Raw genomic sequence first — 26,080 nt, 5'->3', positions numbered from 1 at the left:
CATCGACGAAAAAGCATCGAGGTGCCTTCTTCCCTTGGCGTGCCGAAAGGGTGGCCTACCCTCCCGGCGCTGTGCAACAACAGCAATAAAGAGTGTAGAACGAAACTGTGGTCTAGGCAACCCCGGGAATCGAATCCAGGGATACTATTCGATTCCGACCGACGCTTTTCCCCTGTCGGTCATCCTATTCAACTTAATGAGCAGCGCGATCAATCCTAGAGTAATGATTGCGCGAATAGGTCTCGGTTTTGACGCGCTTCCGCTGGGATTGTCGTTCTTATTTCTTTATCCTTTCTTTGGCACAGCGCCTGGAAGGTAGACCAACAATCTGACATGTCACAGGGAAGACGTGTGTATTGCTGTGCGGTACAGTCACGCCTGGGAATCGAACTCAAGGCTTTCATCGGGATGGCCGCTTGTAGCCAAAATTTTGAAGGATATTTTTGTGTTATGTTTTTTTTTAATGGCCCACATTGTTATTATTATAGTTTTTTATTACAAACATTTAAAAGATACATACATAACTATGACATAGAACAATGATAAAAATACATTTTACAGATTGTTCTGTACATTTTTGAAGAAATCTAAGATTATGTCAATTGCTCATTATCTTTGGTATGGACTAGCAGTCAGTAGGTCTAAAACAATCTTCTGTTGATCATTTGCCACTGGCTTTCACAATTCAAAGCACTTGAATATAGTGCAGTGATAGACGTTTACCAATTAAGACAGCACATTTTGTCCGCCATTCATGCTTGCCAGAACTGAAAGTGGCTTGTTTGGAAAGTTTTACTATCCAATAGCACAGATAAAAATAGAAAGCGAAATTCATTTGTCTATGGTACATGACAACAAATTGAATACATACACAAAATAAATTTCTTTAAAAACACTGCAAAACGGTAACTTCATATTTAAAAGAGGAAAAATAATGCTCACCAGTAAGTTAGATTTACTGTGAAAACTTATCATTAAACATTTAAATTAAAACAACTACACACAATAAAACTTAAATAATGCTGATAAAACACTAGTAATTAATGGTGATAAGCTATCTTTGGGAAAGGAAAGTAGAATGTGTCAATGAAAGAAGTGCAGTGGTAAGTGTAATTCTGCACATCTGTACTTACTGCGTACCTCATACATTTTAACACAATGGTACATTAATTAAAAATTTGAATTGTCTTCACTTAACAATTGTCGAATGAAATTTCCATATTTCATTTACAAGCAGTATTTCTGTCTTTGTCGTGACTTTTACTTCCAGTGAAAAGTTGGGAGTGCCATACCAAAAAGAATTCAATGCCACAAAGCACCAACTTGAATCAATAACTACCACAATAAACTCCTGGCTTGTAATCAATGGGGTCCATTGCCAATTTACATGGTCACATTATTGACAATTAGTTATTAACAAGCGCATTTATCTATACTTGCCCACGAACTAGAAGCCCAAAACAATTATTACACAAGGCAAGAATGATGTGGGAAGTGGGATCTACCTCTAAAACTTTCACTCAGGTACTTAGGTGTAGCCTTTAGGGCATCAAAAATACAATTTTATGCCTGAAAGGAACATGCAGAGAAATCAAAGCCGTGACTGGTTGAACTGTCAGCCTCGGCGAGAACTCCTCGTTCAATTGCTTCTGAGAGTTGCCCAAAACTCTTGTCGCATTATATTAAAACAATTTAAAAATGCAAAGAGCTCTGGAAAAAAAAAAATTAAACAATGTTAGTAAAATAAAGTTAATGAGCCACTATCACAAAGTTGCCTCCAAAATTAAATCATCTGATCCTCTCACCTGGGAATCATATATAAAAGTAGTTTTCATAGTCTGCAAATGGAGACGAAGTTGATGGTGCAGTGGAAGACAGCGGCAACATTCCTCGACTATTGAGGGGGGTTGAACTTGGTATAGATGCAAGCTCTGGGCTCCATGGTGTTTGCTGAAAGCAAAATAAGTAAACATTTGAGACACTGGGCAACAATTTGTTTAAAAAAAAATTAAAAATAATAAAATTTGGGAGCAAACAAGGCATAGAAGCCTATTTCAACATACCTTTCCCCGTCGCATTCTGTAATCTGTGTTTCTGCGTACTAGAAAGTGAAGCTGGTGCTGTGGTAACCAAGCCTGTTGAACTCGCAGAGGATGGTCATCAGGGTGAAGTTTGCGCTGGTACTCTTGGGAGCTGTTCACTTCATAAAGTGAGAACTGCTCTACTCGCTCCTTGCTGTTGTAGCAATTCAGCAAAATCTGAAGCAGCTCATCTACTGTAGTCCGCTCAGAGATCAATAGGCTTTTGTACTGGGACTGCAAACAGAAAAACACAAATGAAAAATTCTGCTTTTAAAAAAAACGACAAATGAAAATCTACACAACAGTGCTGAACTCACCCCAGGCATGACTGCACTATCGTAGATTTTGACTAAACCACCACGTCTTGTCTGGAGAGCAAATCTGCGTAAAAAGAAAGAGAGAATTAGTTTGAAAAGAAAATGAAAGTGAATTTACGCGTGTTCTCCAAAAGGACGACACGATGCTCACAGGCTTTGAAATGGCTGCTAAGAATTTCCTCATTTCCCCCATCCCCTCCCCCCAAAAAATAGTTTTAAAAATTACATGATAAAATTAATTTTTTTAAACAGAAATTAAAAGTGAGTCCATTTCAACCTCCATTTGACCCACTTTTGGACCCCAATTTCGACGGGTTCTACAAATTTGCTGTACCTGGAGTCTCCGGTGGGGTGGCACGCCTGCAGGGCGGCGGGCCTGGCCTCCTCGTCCAGCACCAGCACGGTGCGCACGCCCGCCCTCCGCACCGTCACCTCCATCGTGAGGAAGAAGAGGTTGGGGTCGCGGTGCCGCATCCGGTACTTGGACAGGAGGGCCTCCACCACCTCGCGGCACGTCGTCTGGAACGTGATGCCCAGCGTCTTGTACTCGATGTCGGGCCGCAGGCAGCGCGCGTACACCTTCACCGTCGTCGTCTGTGGGCAGAGGGAGAAGATACAGGGGTGTCAGTGGCGGTCGACACAAACAGTGGTCTCGGGTTCAAAAACCTAAAAGGGTAAAAGATGATTATTGGTCGTGACAGAGCGGTCCCGCGGGACTTCCCCCTGGCGCCCTGCGCTCTATCGCGCTCTGTCTCCCTCGCACTCGTAAGGGCTTCCCGCGTAGGTGCGAGAGAGACAGCGCGGCGAAAGCACTGTCCGGAATCAGGCCTGCTGGGCACACTCGTGACGACCGGATCAACACACTCGCCCTTGCCCGGCCTTGTCGGACTCGTCCAGTCGGACTCATCCCCAACGAGATGACCATGACCGTCTCGGTGAGGGGCGTCACTCGCGGCCCGGCTCACAGTGGGCCAGAAGACCGGTGGAGGCGGCCAAAACTGTAGACGCGTTTTGAGCTCCAGAGTCGCTAAATGGGACTCGAGCCGAACGTGTGACCCCCACCAATGGATTGCTCTCCGAACGAGGAATCCATTGGTGGAATCACACGTTCGGTTCGAGTCCCATGTAGCGACTCTGGAGCTCAAAACGCGTCTTGAGCTTTGGCAGCCTCCATCGGTCTTCTGGCACACTGTGCGGCTGCCCGGCGGCGGCCTTTCCGAGGCCCGCGGTGCAGAGGACAGCGTCAACGCTCGGGGGTAATTTGAAATACCTCCTCACCAGTTTTATTATGAGACCCCCCCCCCTTTCCCCTTTTCCTCTCATTATTCACCGCTCCTTTTGAATGGGCCGCGGCGCGGTGCCCCCTCCACCCCTTTCTAAACAAACAATCACAGACAGGCCTGTCTGATGAGTGGCTCGGAATGCCTTGCCGTGGCCTGCCACCTCTCCCCAGTCGGCCGGCCGGCCGGCCTCGTGGGCTTTGGGCCCTTTAGGCCCTTCGGCCGGCCAAACCGCAAGGCCAAGGCCTGGCCGAGCTGGCCTAGCGCCCCGGAGACAGCCTTCACTGCTGGCCACGACGGCGGAGGCCGCGTTGGCTGCCTGCCTCGGACGCGGCCTCGGGTAACGCACCGCCACGGCATGCAGCATGGCGCCTGGCGCCGCCACGCCCCGCCCCGCGCCGTCTGGCCCGCGCAGCGCGGTAGCAAGTACCGCGTCTGCGTTCCCAGGCCGTCACATACCCCTCAGCTCCGCACAGTGGGCCAGAAGACCGGTGAAGGCGGCCAAAACTCTCGACGCGTTTTGAGCTCCAGTGTCGCTAAATGGGACTGAAACCGAACGTGTGACCCCACCAATGGGTTGCTCTCCGAACGAGGAATCCATTGGTGGGGTCACCTGCTCGGTTCGAGTCCCATTAAGCGACTCTGGAGCTCAAAACGCGTCTAGAGTTTTGGCCGCCTCCGCCGGTCTTCTGGCCCACTGTGCTCCGCCCGCTCCGCCCGCAGCGCGTTGAAGTCGCGCGCAGCACGCACGCCGGACGCATTTAGGCCGCAGCCCAGAGCGCGTCAAACCAGCCAGACTCGTTACCGTATTGTTTGTTTTGGTGGGGCCGAATGGCGGGGCGTGCATAGCGGGCTGGGTGCATGACGCAGTGTCCAACGTGCAAACGGAGTGGAAGTGGAATGCCTTCCGGGCGCCACCAATGGGCGCCACCGCCACTCACTCATGCACGTACGCACACACATACACACACAAACACAAACACACACACACACACAGAGAGAGTCACGCAAAAACCAAAACAACGAGAGTAAACTGGGCTAAAGCTCGATGTAAGTCGGCGCACTTCCGGTGGTCACCCAAGCCCGCCCCCGCAGCGACTTCGCTTTGACGCTCGGTTGACGGCGAAGCCGAAGCCAAGGCGGGGCGGGGCGGGGCGGGGTGGGGCGAGGCGGGGCAGCCGAGGAAGAGGTGTGCCTGCCTAATGGGCCGTGGAAACGAACAAAACGGGGCGGAAGAGGAGACAGCGAGAGAAGGGAGGGCAGAGGGCAAGGGAGAGGGAGAGACAGAGAGGAGGGAGAGAGGGAAAGCCCAGCGGCTCGGCACTGCTTCGCGCTGCTCGGCACGCCCTGGAAGGGTTTCCCGAAGGAAGGGCAGGGAAGGGCGACGGTGGACATCCGCAGGGCGGCGCGGCACAAGCCAGGCCCACGTCGGGGCGGGGGCGGGCAGGGTCGCCGTCGGGCAGGGCGGACGGGGCGGACTGGCCGATGGCGAAACCCGATAGGCGCACCGCCGCGTACGTACCGTACAGCCTACCCGAGGGTCTTTTCCGTCGCTCTGTCCCTCTCGCACCTAAACGGGACGCCCCACGAGTGCGAGAGAGACAGAGCGACGAAGACGACTCTCGGAATCAGTCTGCGGAGACTGCCGAGGCCGCCAACGGCCAAGGATTCACCGACTGCCGAGGTTTGGCGAGCTCCGCGTTTGGCGCACTCGGCCGCAGATAAACAGGGTGACACAAAGGCCGCCATCCCCTTCTTGCCTCTCGCTTCCATCCCCATCCATCTGATAATGGGCGCGACAGGAAGCCGAGCTTTGCTTGTCGTTTTTGTTTTCGTCGAATTCCAGTCACGCGCCGCGTCCTTCCAACTCGCTTCTCCAGCTCCAGGACTCCAGCAGACTGATGTTGCGAGTCGTTTTCGTCGCTCTGTCGCTCTCGCACCTATACGGGATGCTCCGTGAGTGCGAGAGAGACAAAGGTACGAAAACGACTCACGGAATCAGCCTGCAGGGGTACACTCTACCAAAAATGTCCTGTAAATGCCGTTAATTTATTACCAGTTTTCACTGTAGGTCAATTCACAGCGTTTGCTGTGAACTAGTTCACGGCGTTCACTGTGATCTCGGTTACAGTGTTCACTGTGATCTGGTCCCCAGTAAACACTGTGAGTTTGACGCCGCTGAGCACCGAAGTACTGCAAATCAGGCTCCAATTCACGGCGTTTACTGTGGCCAGATCACAGTGAACACTGTAACCGAGATCACAGTAAACGCCGTGAACTAGTTCACAGCAAACGCCGTGAATTGCATAACAGCAAACATTGGTAATAAATTAACGGCGTTGACAGGACATTTTTTGTAGAGTGTACAGCGGGCAGAGTCCAGTGTATGAGTCTAGGACTCACTCTAGGGCCACAGCTAGCCGCGTCGGCCAGGATGGACGAAAAGCACGCCCTGCAGGCTGATTCCGAGAGTCGTTTTCGTCGCTCTGTCTCTCTCGCACTCACGGGGCATCCCGTATAGGTGCGAGAGAGACAGAGCGACGAAAACGACTCACGGAATCCTTCTGCTGCTGATGCACGCGGCAGGCCGCGGGCGACGGGGCGATGCTCACCCGTGAATACAATAGCCACACGTGGGCACACGTGGCTCGCCACGGCACACTCCACACATGCAGATGAGCCAACTCCCTTCACACCTTGGGCACACCACTGGAAGTACCTATAGTACGCCCCACACCGTAAGGCAGCGCGAGGTACTCAGACAGACAGACAGACAGACAGACAGACAGGCAGACGATACACGCACATGAGAGAGAGAGAGAGAGAGAGAGAGAGAGAGAGAGAGAGAGAGAGAGAGAGAGAGAGAGAGAGAGAGAGAGAGAGAGAGAGAGAGAGAGACCTGAGTGGCAATCGCAGCAAGCGGCGGCCCACCCCTACACTGTAGCGCGGCGGTACGGCAGGTGCGCCAACCGCGCACGCGTCATTACACGTGTAAATACCTGCATACCTGCAGCACAGTGCAGCAGGCTGCAGTGACGCCACCTTGACATCAAAGTGCTGTTCCACGTAATTAGGGCCTCTGTCTGTCTGCCTGCCTGCCTCTGTCTGTCTGTCGCTTGTTGGTCCTGGAGAAAGCAGAGGCCGCCGGCACGCGACACAGGAGTGACACTGCAGCGACCTCCACCTACACTGGCAAACGGGTGACCGGACACGGTGAATGGATGGAAGAACGTTCCAGCCTAAGACTCTAGTGACCCTAGAGGCTACCCACCCGGCGGAAATCACACAGGACACCTTTGCACGGAAGCCCCGGGCGGCACCATCAAACCGACAAAACGACGCTCGTGCCCTCCAGAGCACTCCAGCAGACTGATTCCGAGAGTCGTTTTCGACTCTCTGTCTCTTTCACGCCCTCACGGGACGCCCATGAGCGCGAGAGAGACAGAGCGACGGAAACGACTCTCGGAATCAGTCCTCTGCCCCCTCAGAGGCACCAGGGGGAAGGAAGCGACAATCAACAATCAACCACCTGTACTGCAGAAAAAATCAATTTAACCTGAGCTGGCCTCACACCTGGAGTCCCGGACGGTCCTGGACCCGCAGCACGTGCTGCAGACGGCCTTCAGCCGGAAGGGCCCCAGATTGGCGGCCGCTCCGTCTCTCTCGCACCTGTTGGACGTCCCGCAGGCCGCGTGGGTGCGAGAGAGACAGAGCGAGGGGCCTGATGCGGATCAAGGCGGGGATCAACGCCGGCAGCACGCACCAACCCGGCCTGCCCTGCCCCAGCTGGCCCGCAGCAGACTGACGCCGAGAGTCGTTTTCGTCGCTCTGTCTCTCTCGCACTCATAGTGCGTCCCGTGCAGGTGCGAGAGAGACAGAGCGACGAAAACGACTCCCTGAGTCAGTCTGCAGCAGCAGGACTATCTGCTTGTTGAGCCCCGTGACGGCCCGACGGCATGCCGGCGTGACACCTGCAGCTGTTGTTTTGGCCCCACTGCACTGGTAATCATGGCGGCATTAGCGACGGCACAGGTGGGCCCGGCACAGGCCAAGCCGCCTCTCTGGCCGCCACTGCACTCCTCGCACACGCCGCGGCAGTGCAGCATTGCAGCAGTGCAGGTAGGGTTAACGAGGGGATGCACGGCAGGGCACGGCAGGGCACGGCACGCCACGCCATGGCACGCCACGCCATGGCACGCCACGGCGCGTGCTCCAACACGTGCAGCGTCCTGGCCGTCCGGATGCACGGGATCGAGGGGGTATGCGCTCTCCGAACCTGTGTACCGACTATTACGCTATTACGCTCTATTACGCCACAAATTAGTCGGAATTTAGCTAAAAACGGCCTAAAACACACCAAAATTGATAAAATTTTGACAATTTCGGCTATTACGCGACTATTACGCGTATTATTACGCGTGCTATTACAGATAGAGTGAACCGACTATTACGCGAGTGCATACCCCCTCGCACGGGATGCACCGACCGACCGCGCTTTGTGCAATGAATGCACATCCGGTAGTGCAGCTCGATCCACCACCCGTCTGTCTGTCTGTCTGTCTGTCTGTCTGTCTGTCTGTCTGTCTGTCTGTTCGTTTGTCCGTCAGTCTGGTTAGCGCTAGCTGCACGGCACGCTACACCCCCTTCGCCCCAGCCGCCAAACTAGACGCGACCCGCGCGCTGGCCTCTGCCTCGGCTCGGCGCGCTGTTCGATCCCCTTCGATACGGCACGGCAGGCATGGCGGGCACGGCGGCCCCGGGTTCGACTCCCACCGCTTCCGCGCGAGGGCAGCAGTCTCCCCACGACGCTTCGCCTGACTTTGCCCCGCTTTGCCCCGTGGCCGTGGCGGAGGAGCGGCTGGGAAACTGGCCGATACCATCAAGGAATGTTTCCGAGAGCGCCTCCAAGAGCACGCATGTGATGACCACTGCAGGCAGGCTCAGTCCGAGAGTCGCCCTCGTCGCTCTGTCTCTCTCGCACCCACACGGGACGCCCCATGAGTGTGAGAGAGACAGAGCGACGAAGACGACTCTCGGAATCAGTGTGCTGTGGGGCCGTGGGGCCGGCATGCACCGTACCGGGACAACCGGGACGACCGGGACCCTCGAGGGGCGCGAGCATCGAGCAGCGCCCCGAGCGCAGCACCACCACCACACTGTAGTACCACCGCCACCTCGGCCGCGGCCATAAATTTTCATCGGGAAATAATTGGGCCGGTTGACTGCCACACTGGTTGCCACGGCGAGGCGACACTCGCGTGCCTTCGCCTTCATACTCGTGGGACAGGCATTCCTCGCGACACCCCACCTTGCCAGGCCGCCACCTCATCAGCCCGCCCCGCCCCGCCCCGCCCCAACTTACAGTGCGACAGTTAACGTCAGCACCGCCGTGCAGTGATAATGATGGCGAGCGTAATAGTTTGATACTCCACCCGGGCGAGGTGGGCGGGGTGGGGTGAGGCGGGGCGGGGTGGGGTGAGGCGGGGCGGGGTGGGGTGGGCGGGCGGGGTGGGGTGAGGCGGGGCGGGGTGGGGTGAGGCGGGGCGGGGTGAGGCGCCGCGTGCGGGGGAAGTCCAACGGGAGCGCGGCGGATGGCGGATGGAAGCCGTAAAACGCCTGGCCACTCACTTGCGTCCGCTATGTACATTTCGTCACTTCCGCAGTGGAAGTTTGTATGCGTTTGCCGGCGATATCCGCATACACGCCGGGCGGACACGCACAGGATCTGGACATGTATTTCCAGTGAAGTGGCTTTGGCTGCTCGGAGGGTGGGGAAGTCGGTACTGTATCACGTAGTGCCCCGCTACGAAGGCCCGCCTTTGATTACCGCAGTCGCGCCGCCTCCAAAGCCTAGCCGTGCCCCCCAAGGCCCACACGTTCCAGCAGGACGCCAAAGCCCACACCCTGGACGCGGCACCGCGGCACCGCGGCACGGCGATACGCGTTCCCATGGCGACCGAAGCCGCGGTCCGCGAGTCGCGCCGCGCCGCGCCCAGCGCCGGGCCAAAGTGTGCGTCTAGTAGTCTAATAGTGTGGTCGCCGGCCCGCTCCGAGTCCAAGCAGTGCGTCGCCCCGGCCCACGCGGCTCGCTAAGTCCGGACGCGCGGCGCTCTCGCCCCCGGCCGCGCTCAGACAGCACACTCACTCCGAGAGTCGTTTTCGTCGCGCTGTCTCTCTCGCACCTGCACGGGACGCCCCATGAGTGCGAGAGAGACAGAGCGACGACTCTCGGAATCAGTCTGCGGCCTAGACCGTGCTAGACAGCCCCGCCCCATTGTTCTCTGCCGAGATGATCCCTTTCAATGGCAGGCCGGGCGGACCAGACCAATATCCATCGGCCGGTCACATCAAGGCGAGATCCAACACACCACATGGTGATGGCGCGGGGCGTGGCGGGGCGGGGCGTGGCGGGGTGGGGCGGGGTGGGGCGGGGCGTGGCGGCCGCGGGCAATCCCCCGAAACGTGAGCACGGCGTGCAGGGCGTGCAGCGCCGACTGCAGTACACCTACAGGGCTGCGTCCGCGTCGACGGCGTCGTCGTGGTTGTCCGCGCAGCACACTGATTCCGAGAGTCGTTTTCGTCGCTCTGTCTCTCTCGCACCTACACGGGTCATCCCATGAGTGCGAGAGAGACAGAGCGACGAAAACGACTCTCGGCATCAGTCTGCTGCCCCCGCCCCGCGTCCGCGGACGGGAAGGACAGTCGACGGCGAGCCCTGCCCGGAGGCAGCCCAAGCGGCCGTCGCCCCGCCGCGCCCTGCCGAACCACACCACACCACCCGCGCACGCACACTCGCACGCACGACGGCCGCCGAGGACAGCAAGGGCCTAACTCCAGTCACGCGTATAATGGGCCGGCCGAACCGCCCCATCGCCTCATATGGCCGCGTATGGCGCGGCAGGGCGCAGGGCCAGCAGACTGATTCCGAGAGTCGTTTTCGTCGCTCTGTCTCTCTCGCACCTATACGGGACGCCCCATGAGTGCGAGAGAGACACAGCGACGAAAACGACTCTCGGAATCAGTCTGCATCGCCGCATTCAGTTTCCGTACAGGACTGATTAACAGCAAAGTCTCTCAGGCCGAAGGGCAGGCTCAAGAAGTCTCTCGAATGGACTGGATAGACAACTCGAGGCGTCTCTCGGGCGGACTAGTAGAGAGACACGGGGCACCGGGGCTCCACCCACGCCCAGCGACGCAAGCCGACGCAATAGGTCACCCAGAGTATATACGCCGCATGTGACAACGACTGCCAGTAACATACGGGCCGTCACCGCTGCAGCCCGTTGTTTCTTGTTGTTGTTGTTGTTGTTTCCGACTGACGCGTCGCCACTAATGTGTCCCCGCGGCCACGTCAAACAACAATGCAGCCGCCCGCTAGAGGGAGCAGTGACTCCATTCTAGGACAGGAAAATTAATTACGTTCTGTTACGAAGGTGCGTGGGTTCAAATACCGGCACCGGCCCTTTCCATTATCCTCCCGGTACCGAGCGCGTTGTGTTGTAATTGCGAACCGGACCCTGTGTCCTTGCAGTGGGCGCGACCTGCGTAGCGTAGCGTGGCGTGGCGTGGCGGGGCGTGGCGTGGCGGGGCGTGGCGGGGCGTGGCGTGGCGGGGCGTGGCGTGGCGGGGCGGGGCGTGGCGGGGCGGGGCGTGGCGGGGCGGGGCGGGCGTGGCGGGGCGTGGCGGGGCGTGGCGGGGCGTGGCGGGGCGTGGCGGGGCGTGGCGGGGCGTGGCGGGGCGTGGCGGGGCGGGGCGGGGCGGGGCCTTTTGTGCTCCGCGGCACCGCGGAAAGGTGTGTCGACTCGGACCGATATCCGCGGTGGCGTTCGCTGGAACGCCTCGCCGCTCCGGATGGATTCCGAGAGTCGTTTTCGTAGCTCTGTCTCTCTCGCACTCATGGCGCGTCCCGTAAAAGTGCGAGAGAGACAGAGCTGGGGCCGCGCGCGGGGCGGGGCGGTGGCGCGCACACGCGTATCAGCACGCGTCCTGCCGCGTCGCCGCGCACAGCCGACTGATTCCGAGCGTCGTCGCTCTGTCTCTCTCGCACCCATACGGCACGGCCCATGAGTGCGAGAGAGAGAGCGACGAAAACGACTCTCGGAGTGAGCCTGCAGCAGGGCCGCTAGCTGCGAAGCCGCGACCACGCCTATCGGCCACCGCCCGCCCCGTCGACGCGTAGCGCGTAGCGTCGCTTGGCGCCAGTCGCCCTTGGAGCTCGCTGCTCCCCCGCCACGCCCCGCCACGCCCCGCCACGCCCCGCCACGCCCCGCCACGCCCCGCCACGCCCCGCCACGCCCCGCCACGCCCCGCCACGCCCCGCCACGCCCCGCCACGCCCCGCCACGCCCCGCCACGCCCCGCCACGCCGAGGGACAAGACATCCTGATCACAGCAACAAGTGTATCCGGCTCGGCGCCGCGGACGCCAAGCGCGGCCAGGATCAGCAGGATGTGAGCAGGAACCACAGAACCTACACCAGGATTCGGATTAGAACGGACTAACGCGCGCCGCGGCACAGTGCGGGCCAGAAGACCGGTGGAGGTGGACAAAATCCCGGACGCGTTTAGATCTCCAGAGTCGCAAAATGGGACTCGAACCGAGTGTGTGACCCCACTAATGGATTGCTCTCCGAACGAGGAATCCATTGGTGGGGTCGCACGCTTGGTTCGAGTCCTGTTTCGCGATTCTAGAGCTCAAAATGCGTCTTAGAATTTCGGCTGCCTCCACCGGTCTTCTGGCCCACTGTGTGAGGTACAGCAACAACGTGCAGCCGTTGGATTAGGATTCACACGCCAGAGGCAGGATCCACAGCAGGATCTAGCGTAGGCCCGATGGCTCGGCGTTAGCAGTGGACACGACACGCGACATCACGGCCGCCACTTCTCGATTCGATTCCATCAATTGTCACCCGTCACCAGGACGGGCAGGACGACAGGCCGAATGCCCACTTCCTGGTGGCGAGCGTCACCGTCCGCTACACTGTAGGACGTGCTCCGAGCGCGTCCTTGGCATTGGGGCACCGGGGTTTTTATTTTCAGAGTCACACTTCCGTCGATGCGGTGGCGCGGGGATTCCGGTCCAGTACAGTGTCGTGTACTACAGTATCGAGCTATCCAGCTACCGAGCTACGCACAGTCAGGGGGCGGCAACGGCCTAGGAGGCGCGTGAAGCCATGCGCGAGTAAGGTGCAGGCGTTACTTATTTTGCTTCGATTGTAAGATCTAGACCGTTGATTGCAAAACGATTTGCACAGATCGAAAGAGCACAAAATTTGGGGTGCATTAGGCCTAGTAGACTGCCCGATACTTCCAATTCAACCGAACACAAGGGCGAAATCATTTACATCAACATGGCGCATTCGAGTTTTTTCCCAAATTTTATGATTTTTGTGTTTTTCGGTGTTTTTACTGCACCTTAATATTAGGTAAGGGAGGAGTTTCGAGTAGGGCAATTAGCCTAATGCACCCTAAATTTCAAGCCCTTTCTATCGGTGCAAAGTGTTTTGAAAAACACAGTCTAGTTTTCATAATCTGGAACAAGTGCGCAACCTCTGCACTGACGGCGCGAGCATCGCTTCACGCTCTCCCTGGGCCGTTGCAACCCCCTGGCACAGTGGGCCAGAAGACCGGTGGAGGCGGTCAAAATCCCGGACGCGTTTTGAGCTCCAGAGTCGCTAAATGGGACTCGAACCGAACGTGTGACCCCACCAATGGATTGCTCTCCGAACGAGGAATCCATTGGTGGTAGAGCCACGCAGCCAGCGAGTTGGAGCCGCCTGCGCTGCGGCTGCGAGAGGCTGCGACTCCCACGGCCGAAAAACGATAGGGTGTAGGGTACGTACTCCGTAACTCCGTACGGCGAGTCGAACCACACCACATCCGCACCGCGACACCACGCCCCGCCCCGCCCCGCCCCGCCCCGGGCCTCAAGGGCAGGCCGCAGGCAGCCACGCAGCGCGGCACCAAGACCAAGGCTCCCGTCCTCTAGACTGTCACCACTTGCCATGCGACCTTCAGCCGGCCGCCAGTCACACGTGTGTGTGTGTGTGCGTGCGTAAAGGGTATCGGTATGACAGTACGGCTTTCGGAAGCGGCTGCTGCCTGCGTGCTGCCAGCATGGTCGGGGCGGTGGGAAAGTCAAGACTCCAGCCTGCAGGCAGCCTGCAGGCAGATCGGCGCACACTGCGGTCGGGGGCGCGTAGCGGCGCGTAGCGCGCGGTCCCGATCTCCGTGCGACCAGCAGGCCGATTCCGAAGATCGTTTCGTCGCACTCGTGGAGCGTCCCGGAGGGGCGAGAGAGACAGAGCGACTTGTAGTGCATCGTACCAAGGCCGCCGGTACACTGGCATAGGGGCCTGGGACAACGCGGGCACCCGTTTCGGCATGGGGTCCGGCCGGCCACGGCAGACACCGCGCGACGCGGCAGAATGCGTCTAGAAACCCGCAGGAAAGGCATCGGCACCCTGGTTTGGCTAGGTTCGGCGAGCCGCAAACCTTGAAACCGCCCCGCCGAAGGAACCTTGCTCCGGGGCGTCGCCCGTCCTCCTCGTCGCCGGTGGCGAAACTAGAGCGAGAACGCGACGCGCCCGTTGACGAGGCCCGGCCAGTTCGGCACGTTGCGATTCGGCACTGACCGACAGGTGAGGTGACCCGCACCGCGCGGCGCCGATCAGATGGCTATCTCGCGACTGTCTCGCCCTCGCCGGCCCCGCTGGCCCAGGATCTGTCCGGCGGGGGGTCGAACGCGCGTCGCGGTCACCGCACAGTGGTCCGGCGGTCGAAGTCCCGGACGCGTTTTTAACTCCAGAGTGGCTAAATGGGACTCTAACCGAGCGTGCGACCCCATCAATGGATTGCTCTTCGCCCAACAAGGCGCCGCCGTCGACGCCGCGACGACCCCTACAGAGTGCGAGGTCACTCCGATACCTACTGGGCAGCTAAACATGACAAATGGAAGCTAGCCTGCGCCAGCCCCGACCCAGTAGGGTCCAGCCTCCGCCTCTCTCACGCACTCACCGACACACGCACACACGCACGCACACGCACACACACACACACAGTGAGTGCTATAAGCGGCAGCCGCGGCGGCGGATGAGGCCTAAAGAGGTGGCAAAGAGTCCGGCCCGCCGCCGGGATCTGGATCACGATCGAGATCTCGATCTGGATCGACCGGGACCAAAGCGGCTGGGCCACTGCAGAGCCTCGCCAGGCGGCAAGGCGTCGAGCAGCCGATGAGACCCGATTTGGTCAAGGCGTTTGTTTACTTTGAATCACGCACGCACGCAAGGCAAAACGGAAAGGGGGAGGGGGCAGCGCCGCACAGTGGGCCAGAAGACCGGTGCAGGCGGCCAAAACTCGACGCGTTTTGAGCTCCAGAGTCGCTGAAAGGGACTCGAACCGAACGAGTGACCCCACCAATGGACTGCTCTCCGAACGAGGAACCCAATTGGTGGGGTCACATTTTTTCCCCCTTCAGCCCATTAAAAGCGTCAATTTTGGGCCCCCAAAAACCGGGTTCTGGATTTTGGGCCGCCTCCCCCCGGGCCTTCCTGGCCCCTTTTTGGCCCCGTGGCGGCCCGCCGGCCCCAAGGCCCTTCCCCGCAAACCCCGCCCCCCCTTTCCAGGGCCAAGCCCCCCGAGAGGGGCCCCAGGCCCCACTTCCCCAAACCCCCCCACCAAATAACCAGCAAATTTTTCCCTATCCGGGGGAAAGGGGGCCCAAAAGGGGCCCAAAAGGGGCCCCAGGGGGGGCCAAAAGGGCTCGGGGGGCGGGCGGGGTAAAACCCCCCGGGGCTAAAACCGGGCCGGGGGCCGGGGGGGCCCCGGGGCTAAACCGGGGGGGCTCGCCAGGAAAGGGGCCCCCCCCCGCCCCGGGGCCAAAGGACCGGAACCGGGCCCCCCTTCCCCCAAAAACCCTCCAAAATCCACGCGCCCCGACCGGGGCCGCCCCGCGGAAAAGGCCACCCGGAAAAAGGAACCGGGGGGTCCCGCCCGGGGCGTCCCCCCGGCGCCGCCCCCCCGGGCCCTGCTGAAACCCCCAAGGGGTTTGCCCCCGGGCCCACCCCCGCCCCCCCCCGGGCCCAAACCCAGGCACCCGGAGGGGTCCCAAAACTCTCCGACGCGCCCGCACCGGGACCCCGGGCAACCCCCGCGGAAAGCCCGGGGCGTCGAACACTGCATGTAAAGGTTTCACTGCATGCCCCAAGGGGGCGGGGCCCGGGTTGCCTCCCCCGGCCCTCCCCTTCCCCGGGGCCAAGCCGGGCCCGGTTAGGAACCCTGGCAGGGACGTTTCCAATCTCGCTTGCCTTAAAAACCAGGGGGCCCCCGGGTAGGAAGCAAGCGCGACCGGCTAACTGCAGTGCGGGCCCGAGATCCGGGGGGGGAAAAAAAATGTTGCCTTTGTCCCCTAAAACGGGACAAAAAGGGGCGTTTTGCCTCTCTTTCCCTTTCGTCTGTTTCTCGCACCTTTTCCCCCGTTTTTTGGGGGGCCCCCGGCCCCGCCCCTGGCTCAATTATGAAAAGGGCCGAGATAAGGCCAGAATTTAAACTCGCCCTCGGGGGGGCCACCGCGCTTCTCTTCTCTCTCTTTTTCCTCTTTTTTCTTCCGATAAACTTTTCCCCTTTTCCCCTTCTTTTTTCCCCCCCCCCCCCTCCTCTCCCCTTTCCCTTTCTCTCCCTTCTCTCTCTCTCTCTCTCATCTCTTCTCTCTTCTCTCTCTCTCTCCTCCTCTCCTCTCTCTCTCTCTCTCTGTCTCTCTCCTCCCCACCCCACACACACACACCTACACAAACACAGACAGAGCAGGAGCAGCCCAGCAAAAGGAATCCGGATTCTAATCAGGCCATGAGGCACACGCACACACACACGCACACACACACACGTGGTGTGATCCGGTTTCCATGACAACCCGCCACGCTGCGCATGCGCCTAGACCAGCCAGCGTGTGGGGCCTAACCCTGGCCGCGGTGGTCCCCCGGGCCGCCCTGCAGACTGACCCACTGTCTCTCTCCCGCCAGAACGGCGTGGGGCACGAGTGCGAGTGCGAGAGAGACAGCGCGACGCGGTCCATAGCCTGCTGGCCCTGGCACGCCCTGGCCGCTTCGTCACGCAATCGACTCCCTGATTAGTGCAAAAGGCTCACTGCCCATGCGACAGATAGGCACTCGCCAATCTGAATCTGAATCAGGACTCGGGATTCCAAGGCGCAGGTGCGCACTAGCGCAGTGAGAGAGCTTATTGCGTTTCGTTTCGCAACGCCGCACGTCAAACCCATGTATCACCGATACGCCACAAGCTTGTCCAATTCAAGTTTCAAAAAAATAAAAAAAAATAGAACACTTTAGGTTTGAAACAAGGTCGCTGCAGCTTGTAATGAGCATTTCCCATGACAATTCTCCAGAAACTTAACATAGAGATGAACTTAATTGAGAGGCAAGCAACCAAAATCAGTTCATTTCAAAAATTAATTTAAAAATTTTTTTTGAAAAGCACTTTGTTTACATTCCATTGATTCCAGCTCCACTAGCACCGTTTTCCCGAAAGACGCCGTAGACTCTCCAGGCTTCGGTCTGACGCCTCCAGGAACACTCTAGGGCTGACTCCAGCTCGCTCCAGCTTCGGGCTCCAGCGACTGAGACGCAACGCCAGACGTGTTGGCCGTGATGGAGGCTGCGTTATCGGCCACCACGGAGCACAGCACGCGCGATAAGGGACGCCCTGCCCCAACCCGGCCTTCTTATCAGAGCGGCGCCGCCAAGGGGAGGGGGAGAGGGGAAAAGAGAGAGAGAGAGAGAGAGAGAGAGAGAGAGAGAGAGAGAGAGAGAGAGAGGAACAGACAGACAGACAGAGAGAGACGCTGAGGACGGCAAGGTGTCTGGTAGTGGCTGGACGCCGCCGCTGCCTCCAGCCCTGCACACTGATTCCGAGAGTCGTTTTCGTCGCTCTGTCACTCTCGCACCCACACGGGACGCCCCTTGAGTGCGAGAGAGACAGAGCGACGAAAGCGACTCTCGGAATCAGTCTGCTGCTGACGCTGCTCTGACTCCGGAGCGTGGCTTCGTACTTCGTGGCGCCCGCTGCTCCCATTCGTCTGGCTCAGGTCGCGTCACACTGGCTCGCTGGCGCCGCCGCGAAGACGCGGGTTCGAATACCCGCGCGCCTCTGCACTTTTTCATTTTTCTCGCGCCACCGACGCGTCTATTCCGCTTGCACAGCGGCTGCAGCAGCACGCCAAGTATCATCCCAGGGGCTCAAAAAAAAAAACAACAAAAACAACGAACAACAAGGTGTGTAAGGACTTCACAGGAAAGTGGGCAACTTTTTTAGCGACTTCCACAACGAGGTGGCGGAGCCTAGCCGTGGGCACCGATCGAGAGCCGCACCAGCTCCCTGGGGAAGTTATATATTTATATTCCAGTTTTATTGTTTTTGTTGTTGTTGTTTTTGCCTTTAGCAGCGGGTGTTATAGTTGCCAGCGTAATGAGCGAAAGCGCGAAAGCAGCAGAGTAAATGGCGGCGCACGTCGAGGCGGGCTGGGCCTGGCTGGGCCCCGAGGGGCGCTCCTCGGCAACAACTGTTGTTCCCTTACCGAAACAAAAGCTCTCACACACACACACACACACACACACACACACACACACACACACACACACACACACACACACACACTACACACACCTACACACACACACAGACACGCACGAGGCCGTGATGAGGCTGCAGGTGCCGAAGCATCGAGAGGAAGCGCACCCTTACAGTGTGATGCATCGTCGCGCAGCTTGCCAGTGCAGTGCCCCGCCATCGCTCATAGGGGGCGAATCAGAATGAATGGAGCAGGCAGGGTGGCGCCCGGCTCCCTCCCTCTCTCTCTCGCACCCCGGTGGGTGCGGCCCCACGAGTGCGAGAGAGACGGAGCGTCGAAGAGCCCCGAATCAGCTTGCAGCAGGCTATGCAGCAGCAGGTCGACCCGGGCCGACCCGGCAGATGGCTGATCCTCCCCAACGAGGAGCCCCCACGTGATCAAGGACCTCCACATCCTCGACCAGCACTCCGGATAGGCCCTCTCCATTTGCAGTGCATTGTCTCGCCAGAGAGAGAGAGAGAGAGGGGGGGGGGGGGCTGACAGGTGACTAGAGCAGGCTGTCAGGCAGTGTGCCAAGCCACCGGCCAAATGAGTGACACTGATGTTTAGCCTCACGTCATTAACCCACCGCGGAGCGAGGGAGGGCGTAAAAGCTGCAAACTGGTGGCACTCGGAGAGCAACGAACGATGAATGAATGAATGAACGAATGAATGAATGAATGAATGAATGAATGAATGAATGAATGAATGAATGAATGAATGTGGGCCAGTAAGTGAATGAATGAAAATGGGCCAGTAAATGAATGAAAATGGGCAAGCATTTGATGAATGAATGAATGAATGAATGAATGAATGAATGAATGAATGAATGAATGAAGCAAATGAAGGACCGAACGCGTGTTTTTCACAGTGCCCGCGTTGATGTTCCCATCCGTGCGTCGACCACGCTGGGCGCGGACAATGCGGGCTCGGCGCTCGGAGGGCCCAAAGTGCTAGGCGCCGCACCGCGCGTGCGGGCGTGTGGCGGGGCGGGGCGGCCAGTTGGACTCATGCGCGATTTCCTCACTAAATGCCGGCCAATTAGAAACGCTCTGGCTCGGCCACTCGGACGGCCCGGACGGTTGGACCCTCATCCCCACTCGGCCAAAAAAGTCCACGTGTTCAAAAAGTCCACGTGTCCAAAAAGTCCACGTGTTCAAAAAGTCCACGTGTCCAAAACGTCCACGTGTCCAAAAAGTCCACGTGTCCAAAAAGTCCACGTGTCCAAAAAGTCCACGTGTCCAAAACGTCCACGTGTCCGAAAACCCCACGTGTCCTAGTCTAAAAAGTCCACGTGTTCAAAAAGTCCATGTGTCTGAAAGTTCACGAGTCCCTGCGGTGGCCGAAGGCACAAGGCCGGAGGGCCTAAAAAGGGCGGCGTTGCACCACCACCCTCGCTTTGTTGTTGTTGTTGTTGTTGTTGTTGTATGCATGCAGCAATTAGGCCCTCGGCATGCAGTCCATCCACATCGTGTCGGGGATTACGAGACCGCAGACGAATCATCTCAGGCAGCCAGCCTGGCGACAACGCCCCTATGTCGCCCTGCCCAGCCTTGCCAGCGTCCTGTCACACAATTACTTCGAGACAATTTTACAACTAAACCAATTGGTGTCCCTGTTTCTCAACCCCTTGCGGAACACAGTGTGGGTCACAGCAGCGACCTAACGTGGACTCGAGCGGGCAAACGTTAGTTCCCTAACGGTCCCCACACGCTTAAGCATCCTCTTTGTAGGCTCTTTTCTAGTGCAGCCGGTGCATCCTCGCACATCCTGGCCCGGTGCAGGACTGCATGTCCGTGGCGTGCAGCGGGCCCAGCCGGCCGGGGCGTCATAGTCGCACGGCATCACATTAGGGTCAGGTCCGCGTCTAGGACTCGACTCTAGTCCGCCGGGAACACGGTACGGTGCGTTTATAGAGGCGGCCGACCCGGTCCGACCGGCTCGGTCAAAGCAAACGCGTTCAAACTGCAAATAATGCAAACGGGACGAGACCGGCGCCTCTCCTCCGAGCTTCCCTTCCGTGTAACTTTTTCCCGCCGAGGGACCGGCAAGGTCACGCCACCGTCAGGTTTTACAGTGGTGGGAGCCGCGACGCAAAACGCGCCAGAAATTTAATAAAACGAGAGGGAAAAAAGTGCCGCCCTAGACTCCGACGAAGTCCCGGCCCATAGGCCCCGATACACCCCGACCCGGCCCCGACCCGGCCCCGACCCGGCCCCGACCCGGCCGAGACCCGGCCCCGACCCGGCCGAGACCCGGCCCGACCCGGCAAAGACCCGGCCCAGACCCGGCCGAGGGCCGGGCCGGCCGATACCCGGTCGCCCTATAGGGACCCGGCAAAGCCTCGGCCAAGCCCCGACAGAGTCCATCCCAGTCCGGCCAAGTCCGGCCACGGTGTAAGAGTGCGCCACCCGAAGAGTGGTCTCCCTACACCGTAAGTCCGGACGTGGCGGGTTCCACCGGACTTACGGTGTAGGGAGACCACTCTTCGGGTGGCGCACTCTTACACCGTGGCCGGACTTGGCCGGACTCGGATGGACTCTGTCGGGGCTTGGCCGAGGCTTTGCCGGGTCCCTATAGGGCGACCGGTATCGGCCGGCCGCCCCTCGGCCGGGTCTGGGCCGGGTCTTTCCCGGGGTCGGGCCGGGTCTCGGCCGGTCGGGGCCGGGTCTCGGCCGGGTCGGGCCGGGTCGGGCCGGGTCGGGGCCGGGTCGGGGTCGTATCGGGGCCTATGGGCCGGGACTTCGTCGGAGTCTAGGGCGGTCGGTCGACCCTGTTTCCACCCCTTGCAGTGCATATCTCTCCCGGCGTAAAACATACCGCACGCACATTCCACTTCGCCCCCCTTTTTGCGTTCCTCAAAGTGGAATCCCCGTTCGCACACGCCGTTCCCACGACAACAGCGAGTCCAAGTGGCTCGCTCAAACGGGGCGTACTTCATGTCAGTTTTGCTTTTTCAGCGTTATAAAACACGACAAGTTATAGTTAAATTACAATCAAGTAACACACTCCACTGCAAGAAAAGTTGTGAATAGTACAACAAATGTACAACAAAAACTGTACAATAAAAGCACAACAGGGATTGTAGAAAGTACAACGAGAATTTTACAAACCACAACGAGGCCTGGGCTGCACAGCACTCGTCATGCCGGTTCCACTGTACAATAAAAACCTGATAAAAAATTTGCCACAAATTTGTGTACTTTTGTTGTGTTTTTTTCTTGCAGTGTCGATTGCACTTTTCACTCGGCTCTTCGAGAGGAAAGCTCGCTTTTCGATACGACAGGTCTTTACGTACGCCTGCGGGGACGTTGCCCCGATGGGCAACACATGTGCAGCTAAAGACAAAACCGTCTCAGCCAGGGCGTGGCGTGGCGGGGCGTGGCGGGGCGTGGTGGGCGCAACAGCAACTTCTCAACCACCTGCGCCCCGAATGTGCCCCCCCCCCCCGGGGACGCAAACGAAGGTAAAGCTAATGAACGGCAAAAGGAACGAACCACCAGCTGCTGCCACACCCGAAAACGCACCCGGAACCGAGGAAAATTTACATGCAGCAAATACGCCTCTGGCGAGAAAATCCGGGAAAATCTTTCGATCCTCGTCACTGTAACGAACTGAAAGGGTTGTGGAAGGACCGTTATGACTCGAGCGCCACATGTGTCATCTCCGCCAGGCTGCCACTGTGTCCCACGACGTGTCCCACGGGTAGCGGGGGCACAACAACGCAAACAACAACAACAACAACCTTTCACACACACACATACACAGTCAACACCAAAAAAGAGGATTAAAAATTGGTTCATTCATTGCCGGGTTCGGAATTTCAAGGTAAGGAGCGGAGCGGCCAGGTGAGTGAGTGGCAATGTGGAACACGTGCCTTGCCGGATGACGCGAGCGATTCAAACAAGGCGAGCCGCTGTCCGCCCCGCCCGCCCCACCCCACCCCGCCCACCTCACCCCCCCCCCCCCCCCCCCCCCCCCGGCCGCACTTCCACGAAAAGTACGCGAACCGATTGAGGAAGCAAGGACCTCTAGCCTCTAGGCCATGCATCCACTTGAGCCCAATTTTCAACATTTTCCTTTCCGCGGCCTGCGCGCGCTCTACTTTGGCTCTACATACTGCTCAGGGACTGCAGGACTGATCTACCTCTGGTCGTCGATGTCCTTCTGGCGAGGATGCAATCGTCCTTCCCACACCATCCAGGTGCACACCGTGCACATGAGGACCACCGCGCATGCTTACCTGCAAACAGAAAAAAAAGGCCGTTTTAGAAACAAAAAATTCGAGGGGAAAGAAAGAAAGCGAAACCCCTTCTTTCTCTCTCTGGGAGAAAAAGGGGGGAAATTTGCACCGGATGGTGGCGACACCCGAAAACAAAAAGCATTTCGACACCTCCCGCGGCAAGTGTCCTTTCAGCAGCAGAAATCCCTTTAGCAGTGTCGGCGCACGTTCAAGTTTCGTCGTACGCGATTCAGGAGATCGGTTTGTCGATCTGTCTCTCTCGCACCCTTACGGAGAGCCCCATGAGTGCGAGAGAGACAGTCGCGAAACGACTCGGCAGGCACAGCCCTTCCCATGCAGCCCTTTTTCGCGTTGCCACCTTCTTATTCTGCAGCCACTCCAGTTGGCAGCAGGGCGTGAATTACTGGGAGAGGAATCGGTCTCTCTCGCACTCGAGGGCTAGCCCGCACGCCCGCCGAGGTGCGAGAGAGACAGAGAGCGAACTGCCACAGCAGACTGATTACGAGAGTCGTCGCTCTGCCTCTCTCGCACTCATGGGCCGTCCCGTGTAGGTGCGAGAGAGACAGAGCGACGAAAACAACAGGCGGCATGGGGCGAGAGAGAGAGAGAGAGAGAGAGAGAGAGAGAGAGAGAGAACGGGAGGGGGGCTGATAGATAGGCAGGAAGCTAATCGTGTGATCCTGGATCACTGATCCGTTCCTACTCGGCCGCTGACGCCTCGCCCGGTTAGTGCATTACACCGGGGGAAGGCCCTAGCAGTGCAGGCCACATTCCAAGACGCCTCCGACGCCTCAGACCATCCAATTGAGGTCGGTTCGGTTTGAAAGGAAAAAGGATGCCTCTCTGTACTTCCGAACCGCGCCGCGCGCCGCGCCGAGCCGCCCCGTCCACCGCAGTCCACCCACATACCTCGTTAGGAGGGGCCCCACACCCGAAGCCTCACGAAGGATGGGGCCCAAAGCCCCGCTCTCCTCGGCCCGCGGGGCCCACAGGGCCAACCCAAAGGGCCAAAGGCCCCAAGGGCCAGTGTGTGTGATCAAAATCACTCGCCTTAACTCCCCCTTGTTTTGACATAGCCGCTTCGGGGCTGACAAAGAGAGCGCGTGACTCCTCCGAGCCCCAAAGGGGGCCCAAAGGGGGCCCAAAGGGGGCCCAAAGGGGGCCCAAAGGGGGCCCAAAGGGGGCCCAAAGGGGGCCCAAACAGGACCGGGCGGCGCTGCGAGCGTCGAAAATAGGAGGAGCGTTTAAAGGGGGGAGGGGAGGGGAGGAGAGGAGAGGAGAGGAGGTTGAACTCCAGAGAGGGGGCGTCGGTGCGAAAAACGGCCACACTGTTTCTGTGTCACTGCGCGAGATCTACTTTGAATGCACTTTTGTTTCCAACACTCGCGGAAAGAGGGAAAAGAGGTTAACACACACACACACACACACACACACACACACACACACACACACACAGAGGCACAGGGTCCACCAAAACCGCGCCTAAAGAGTGCAGGCTTCGTGGGAAAAAGCGCGGGCCGATCCGGTACACTCCTCTCCGGTGCGCGCCGTGCTTCCGTCTCTCTCGCACCCCTACGGCGCCTTGCGGCCCGCCCCGCGAGTGCGAGAGAGACGGAGCGACGCCGCAGTTTGTCGGAGTAATTGGTCGCGCCGCCGGATCGCGGCGACCGCCATTCACTTTCACGGGGTTTGGCGCGCGGCCAGGGGAGTCCCGCCGCGAGCGAAGCGAGCGAGAGAGAGAGAGAGAGAAGAGAGAGAGAGAGAGGGGAGGGAGAGGGAGAGAGAGAGGAGAGAGAGAGAGAATAGAGAGAGATTGATTTGATTTGATTTATTGTTAAACTTACAACAAGCACTTAAGAGTGCCACTGGCATGCAAGCCCGCCCTCCAAATCAATAATTACAAATTCATGATAAAAATAGTTATAAACGAAAAATAGAGATAAACACTTATATGCTTGTCGCAAAGGACACCTTAAACTAATGGAACAACATAATTAATTATACAAAAATAGTTTGTACTCTAATTTGGTTTAAAAGAAACGATCGTAATCACTTATAACTAAAGGAACAACGTAATTAGCTTGTATAAAAAATATTTTGTCTATTTGGTTACATATGAACAAGATTCAAAACAACATCACAACAGACATGGTCGCATGAGGTCCTAAGGAGGATAAGCTCTTTTCAACGAGATTTTCACAAAGTTAACAGATCTGCTGCCCAGGTGCATCATAAAGGTGGAGGTCGTTCCACATTTTGCTAGACTGTAGGAGAAATGAATATGATATTTTTCTGTTCTGTGAATAGGTATTTGTAACTTGTAACTTGCTTGACCTAGTGGAGCATCTATTACTTGTAGATATAAATTTGTATTTCTCAAATAAGTATGCGGGGTTTCTGACTTAATAATTTTAAAGACCATCAGAGCAACAGCCAAAGCCCTTCTATTTTCGAATTTTTAGAAACTGTAACTTGTCATAATAGGTGTAATGTGCTCAAATCTGGAGGCTCCAGTTATGAAACGCACACATGCATTTTGCACTCTTTGCAGTCTAGCATTATTACAGTCAGTAATATCAGTAAAAAGTGCAGAGGCATAGTCAAGATGAGGCATCACCAGGGTCATGATCAGCATTTTCCTAATATTTGGAGGTATAAAAGAGAACGACCGCCTCAGCTGTGCTAAAGTTCCTAATATTTTCTGTATTAACAAAGTGCATGGTCGGTCCAGCTCAGTGATCCATCGAAACAACACTCCTAGATTATTAACAGTACTCTTATATGGAATGACACAGGACACAATCAGCTCTGTAACGTCATCCTGATAAAATATTTAGAAATCTTTGGGATCCTAATATAATGGATGAGTCTTTGATACATTTAGCAATAAATTAATGCTTTTCACAATAATCTATTATATTCACCATATCGCTTCTTAGATAGTCAAGTTATCATCCAAGGCATTCAAGGAAGTGAATATATAGCTGTATGTCATCAGCATACATCACGTATTTACAATGCTTTAAACAGTAGGGAGATCAAATAAATATATAAGGACAGCATGGTCCCACAGCACTGCCCTGTGGTACCCCTGTGGTGATCTCAGCCCAGTCAGACATTTGATCTGATGCACGACAACTCTATGACAGCGCATGGTGAGATATGACCGGAACCATTTATAGCGGACTTTGAGAAACCTAGGCACTCCAGTTTGGTAATAGTAGTTCACTGATGGACACAGTCAAGGCTTTGCTTAGATCTAACAACACCATAAGATAGAAGTTCTCTTTGTCAATGGCTTCTCTGATATCATCAGTGACCTTTTAGCAGTGCGGTAACAGTACTAAAACCCTTTCTAAATCCAGACTGGTTTTCTGCAAAAAGCTTTTTATCATTCAAAAACTCTGTGACTTGAGAGTGCACTAGAGAGAGAGAGAGAGAGAGAGAGAGAGAGAGAGAGAGAGAGAGAGAGAGGTAGAGAGAGAGAGAGAGAGAGAGAGATAGAGAGGGAGGTCTGGACCAGGGTGGCCCCGCCACGCCG

General features: G+C 57.3%; 1 protein-coding gene across 1 annotated transcript; it reads right to left on the bottom strand.

Moving 5' to 3' along the window:
• Positions 1-476: 476 nt before the first annotated feature.
• Positions 477-22,537, bottom strand: LOC117639587. Its single transcript, XM_034375408.1, has 6 exons — positions 22,444-22,537; positions 2,733-2,992; positions 2,399-2,462; positions 2,064-2,315; positions 1,806-1,950; positions 477-1,710 (listed from the first exon to the last, which is right to left on the bottom strand). Exons 1-5 carry the CDS (start codon positions 22,531-22,533, stop codon positions 1,813-1,815), a joined length of 804 nt encoding a protein of 267 aa, XP_034231299.1. The 5' UTR covers positions 22,534-22,537; the 3' UTR covers positions 477-1,710; positions 1,806-1,812.
• Positions 22,538-26,080: the final 3,543 nt, after the last annotated feature.

This window comes from Thrips palmi, unplaced genomic scaffold (assembly GCF_012932325.1).
Source record: "Thrips palmi isolate BJ-2018 unplaced genomic scaffold, TpBJ-2018v1 HiC_scaffold_11, whole genome shotgun sequence".
In the NCBI taxonomy this organism is placed as follows: domain Eukaryota; kingdom Metazoa; phylum Arthropoda; class Insecta; order Thysanoptera; family Thripidae; genus Thrips; species Thrips palmi.
Note: the sequence above shows the minus strand (reverse complement) of the source record. Positions and strands in the feature narration are given on the sequence as shown.

Coding starts and splice junctions, on each gene's coding strand:
- LOC117639587 (XM_034375408.1), bottom strand. CDS start 22,533: ATGCGCGGTGGTCCTCATGTGCACGGTGTGCACCTGGATGGTGTGGGA. Junction 2,463..2,732: donor CACCCCACCGGAGACTCCAG/GTACAGCAAATT, acceptor CTTTTTACGCAG/ATTTGCTCTCCAGACAAGAC. Junction 2,316..2,398: donor ATAGTGCAGTCATGCCTGGG/GTGAGTTCAGCA, acceptor TTCTGTTTGCAG/TCCCAGTACAAAAGCCTATT.